The sequence below is a fragment of the Aplysia californica genome, unplaced genomic scaffold, assembly GCF_000002075.1.
Source record: "Aplysia californica isolate F4 #8 unplaced genomic scaffold, AplCal3.0 scaffold00391, whole genome shotgun sequence".
Taxonomy (NCBI): Eukaryota; Metazoa; Mollusca; class Gastropoda; order Aplysiida; family Aplysiidae; genus Aplysia; species Aplysia californica.
In genome coordinates, this window is record NW_004797661.1 from 266,247 (window position 1) to 271,617 (window position 5,371).

Here is a 5,371-nt window from a genome sequence, read left to right on the forward strand (position 1 = left end):
GTGTGTGTGTGTGTGTGTGTGTGTGTGTGTGTGTGTGTGTGTGTGTGTGTGATATGCTACTGATATGTACTCCGACCACTCTTGTAAATGTTAACTTAAATTTAGAAGGGCCCTTTGTTTCAAGGAATATAAAGATATCTCATTCATTTCTTTTAGGAAGTGAACGCAGGAACAATACTTGATGCAAAAACTGTCTTTTATATTCACCAGGCTTGCTCTGTGGCAATTCGTTCGTTCATTTTATCTCACCATCTTTAATTTTAACAAATTTGGAAACACATACACATCCAAATTTCGATTGTATAACGACTTATATATTATTTATATTGTTCTCAATTTTGTTCACGGTGTATATTGTTCACAATTTTGTTCACGGTGTATATTGTGCGCAATTTTCTTCACTGTGTTAGTCTTAGGCTGTATTTACAACAGTAACCTAAATGAATATGGAAAAGGCAGAAGTTACAATTTTAGTTGATATTTTGTCACTTAAAGAGACAAACATCGGCATGATAGATGTAACGATTATTTAAAGCTGGGGAAAAATAAAAAAGATATCAAAGAGGTATAACAAAAAAAATCACACCCACAACTACCCAAAGAAGCTACGGCCCTTTTCTCCGGTTAATGAAAGGCCTTTGATAATGAGCATGCCGATGGCAATATGCATTATTGAGATTGTAGAAGTAATTAGTCATGTGTAATACCTGTAATACAGACGCTCCTCCTTGCAGGAACTGAAGGCCAGCATCTGCAGAGTCGATACCACCTGTGGCCAAGATCGGGAACCCTGGCAATGCTTTAGCAATGGCGGTGACAGCACGCAAGGCGATTGGTCGAATGGCGTTTCCGGTGACACCGCCATAGGTGGTTAGCTTCTGCTTGCCCACACTCGGCCAGGCTGAGCCGTCGTTTCGAAGCCCCATCAATCCCGACACGGAGTTTGTGGCCGTCACACCGTCAGCACCACCTGTTGGGTTGAATCATGTTGTAATGTGAGTGGTTTTTACTCCCCACTGATACAATTCAATAGTAAAGAAATTCATTACTGCAATATCCCTATCGCACCCGTAAAATAGTGAGACACACTCTTACACTTTTCTTGATTTCAAATGTATTGACCATGCCTCTCCCATGTAACACTATATAAAGGAAGTCAAGATCTTAAAGGACGGAAGTAATACTGGGCAATCTACGTCCTCCTTTGTCTACCTCACAGACAAAGCTTCATCAGGCAAATTGCTTTAAGATCATTCGTCTGTAAAGACAGAAATGGCCATCGTGATAGGTAGTATTAACACAACTTAAATCATTTAGGATGCAGGCCTGAACCCCACCTAATAGGACCAACCCAGGCTGGGATGGACACAACGTACCAGCAGAAAGAATGGGACACTCAAAAAGAATTCTCTTCACTTACAAATCGAACTTGGGTCGTCTACAAGTGATGGCGAAGTGCCTAACCACTAAATCACAGTTGTGTTGAGGAGAAAAGTTGTAAATATGAGACAGCGAGTACATATATGAACATTTTTACCATGTCTGTTATGTAATGGTTAGCTTCTCTGCATTTGCATGCAGAAGACATCAATTCAGTTCTCGGTTGGGGAAGTTTAAATGATACACTAATAGATAGTAATTTAATTTTTTAAAATCCATCATATTTCATAGTCAGTGAATCTTGATCGGAAAACATAGGATGATCCTCACCTTCTTTAGCTGCTTGGGCAATGCTAACGATCCTAGTCACATTTGGTGTTAGTTTGGCAAAGAATGGGATGCTCACTGCCTCACGAACCCATGCGCAAATGTTCCGTACCAACTCAGGATCCTTGCAGAAAGGGAGAGAAAAATAAAATCACAACTGATATCTCTACTGAGAATGAAGCAACATGTTGGCCTTCGTTCTTTTGACTATCACAGAGGAGCCAACAAAAATTGACACTGTTGGAACTGATACCTAGTGTTACATAAAAAGGAGCTCTGTGAACCTAAAAGCTTAGAAACAAAATAACATTTTAAAAAATTCAGATAATACTAAGACTTTAACCCTAAACGTTGCGAAATTCCAACCTAAACCTAATTTAACCCTTATCTAATCTAATCCATCCCTAACCCCAACCTTATAATATAAAAATAAAGCATTGTATAGGTTCGTCCGATCCCCCGATGGGTAGGCTAAGGTTAATTTAATAGAGAAATGATCGAACAACACACTTGACTTCAGTAGGACAATGAGGTCTAAGGAAATATCAGTACATCATAAAGATACTATTGTATTTTACCTGCCCGCAAGCGAGTCCCATGCCTCTCTCTCCCATGCCATGAGGGCAGGATAAGTTGAGCTCCAGAGCATCAGCACCTGCGTTCTGGGAGAAAGGAATAGAAAATCACAACCCTATAAGGGCAAGGTTCATTTTATTTTAAGTAAGAATCTTAGGTCATTTCTAACAGAATTGGTCGTGTAAGTGCCAAAGATTAGAAGTAACATACAAATCCAAGAAGTAGGAGAGATAAGGACGATAAGTGTTTCATAGGAAAGAAGTCTTGCCTGTCAGGGCCAACCCAGGTTCGAAGGTATAAGGTTCCAGCAGACAAATGAAGATACTCCACACGGGAATGGAATTCATCTCTTTCATGTGCGCCTAGCCACAGCAATACAGACACTGCTAAGAAGAGAAATAAAGGGAAAAAATACTCTAGGTGCTGGTGCAATTCTCCGCAGATTGAGGATTTTTAAATTGAAATCAAAGGCCTAAAAATCATTCAAGATGAACGGCATAAAAGATCCACTCGATAGTGCAACGGGCCCTGTAAATCAGCACCACAGAGGCCAACCAAACTGAATTTTCTTTGCCGTCACTTTATACATTTGTCTATAAGGTTTGAACCATTGGAGACAGGATATTCTCCTCATGATCCATGTCAAAGTTCCTCCGCTTATAGTTCCATCTAGAACAATCTCTGCTGGATGTTAGTCGGGCAAAACTACACAGGTTATTTAATCTCCCTGTGCTGTTGTGCTGTTTTGCAGTTACTTACCTCTGCCATCTGAGCCAGCTTAGTCCAGTCAGCCTCGTCGTAAGCACACATGATACTGGCGATGAGGATCTGGGAAACAGAGGAAGATTTAGGGTCTTGTTCAAGATAGGGAGGGGCAGGCATGGGAATGCATTATCGAGGGTTCGATTCTGAGGAGTTCTATAGAAAAGTGGTCTACTTCGTCTTTTAAAAAAATCCAGTTCATCAACCTAAAAAAAAATTGGATCCACATATTATGTGGAAATATAATATGAAATATAAAGATTAGGTGCTTGACAAAGTGCCACATAGAAAATAGATATCACTATATGCAATATAGCAGTAAGAAATTTTTAGTAATGACTGAACTGTTCATAAAGTGGACTATGTATTTGGGTATTTTACGTTGTTTGCCAACATTATAATTATAGACCTAAATGGCATCGGATGATGGAGTGGGTGTTGATAGTGTTCTTAAATGAAAATGGTGGACCGTTGCAGATTTTGATTGAGATTCTTTTTTTTTCTTCTGGAAAGTGACAATAACATTAACATTTAAGTTCACAAACAGGAGGCGTTCAACAAAATCAAAGTGTACTGCCACATATTAAAAAAATATCTTATCCTTTTCTTTCATACGAACGCTTTGAAGTAATATAGCATAATAAAATTATATTTTAAAACAAGAAGCCCCCAGCCTTAGGGATAAAAGTAAATGCATCTCCCCACACTTTGCGGCAACAATTTAAGATGGAGGCCAACGGCTCACAGTTTTTAAAGGTGCTAATCTGCCCTTGGCAATTATAAGTGTGGTCTATCTCAAATTTTAGTTCAGTAAAACAGAACAAAACTCAGTCATATATTTTCATCAAATAAATGCTACAATGCTGCTAGTTTGAAGGATTTTCTGAAAATAGGAATGAACATTTAATAATAATAAAATAATAAATTACACTTTTATTAGTCCCAGAAGGGCACTTTGTTTTACAATGGCAAACACACATACATAAATACATAATTATGAATACGTACATACATAAATACTTACATGCATAAATACATACATAAATACACACTATTACCCATATACAGAACAGTTTACAAACAATGCCATTGTTGGTCGCCACTGTGCAGCGCCCTGTATTTTGAGCTAGGGTTGTCGAGTCTTGCTCAAGGACACACCCCAGTGACCACCCATCTGATCCCCGTGTCACCGACACTTGCTTGACATTGCTTGAGTCAAAACTCACTACTCACTTAGCCACTGGAACATTTGATTCATAACTGCAACTTTTCTGAAGATACAAAATCCCATTTTTCTGAAAACTCCTAAAACTTGAGTTAGACCAATCTTTGTCCCCTGTGCATACATACATATATAAATGATACATACATTGTCTGGGAAATCCCGCTTGAGTTCAAAGACACTGCGGCACCAGTAAGCAGCGGTCTTCTCGCTGATCAGTTCAATGTTGAGGAAAGCGCCCTGAGATGGGCCAAACAGATGACCACTTGTTGTCCCTCTCACAATGCGCGGGGAGACATTGGTCACTATGTCCTGGTAACATTTAAGAAAAAACGGATCATGTATAAATTAATGATGTTCAAAGTCATGATTTCTTTTCTTATAAGGAAATGACAACAACAACAACAACAACAACAACAACAGCAACAACATCAACATCAACATCAACACCACCATCACCAAAATCGACTACAACAACCACAATAACAAAAGCAACAATATCATCTACAAAAACAACAACAACAAACAACAAAAAGCAACAATATCATCTATAACAACAACAACAACAACAACAACAACAACAACAACAACAACAACAACAACAACAACAACAACAACAATGATTTAAAAACAAAAATAAAAACAAAATAAGCTAAGTACCTTATCCAGCGCAAAAGTCTTGGTGAGAGCAAACCCCCAGCCGGCCTCAAAGGCTCTTCTGATCATGGGGCTGGTGGTTGTGGGTGGAGCTGAAGCAAGGCCGAATGGGTTGGGGAACTTGAGTCCGCAGACCTCCACAGACACGTCCACGGAGTCGATTGGTGTGAAGAAGTTAGGCAGGGCCGGTTCCTGGGGTACTGAGAGGTTGAACTGACTCTGACGAGGAAAACAATGATAGTGATAGCAGTGGTGGTTATGTGTGCCCATTTGTTATGTATATGGATAGCTTTGTGTAAGACTCCACTTTGCATTACGTCACTTTTCAAAATGGATTATGGTGGAGTCTTACAGTGAACAGTCCATATAGTGATCTTGTATTGTGTGTGTGTGTGTGTGTGTGTGTGTGTGAGTGTGAGTGTGAGTGTGGGTGTGTGTGTGGGGGGG

The 5,371-nt window shown here is 39.5% G+C and overlaps 1 protein-coding gene across 1 annotated transcript in view; it reads right to left on the minus strand.

Annotated features, from left to right (window-relative positions):
* Window positions 1-5,371, minus strand: part of LOC101862289 (dihydropyrimidine dehydrogenase [NADP(+)]) — a gene marked incomplete in the record, with an annotated part of 35,539 nt that overhangs the window by 4,450 nt on the left and 25,718 nt on the right. Inside the window, 6 exon segments of the mRNA XM_005103827.3 lie at window positions 708-970; window positions 1,711-1,831; window positions 2,286-2,369; window positions 3,043-3,111; window positions 4,415-4,579; window positions 4,928-5,143. Coding sequence (XP_005103884.2) covers window positions 708-970; window positions 1,711-1,831; window positions 2,286-2,369; window positions 3,043-3,111; window positions 4,415-4,579; window positions 4,928-5,143 — 918 coding nt within the window.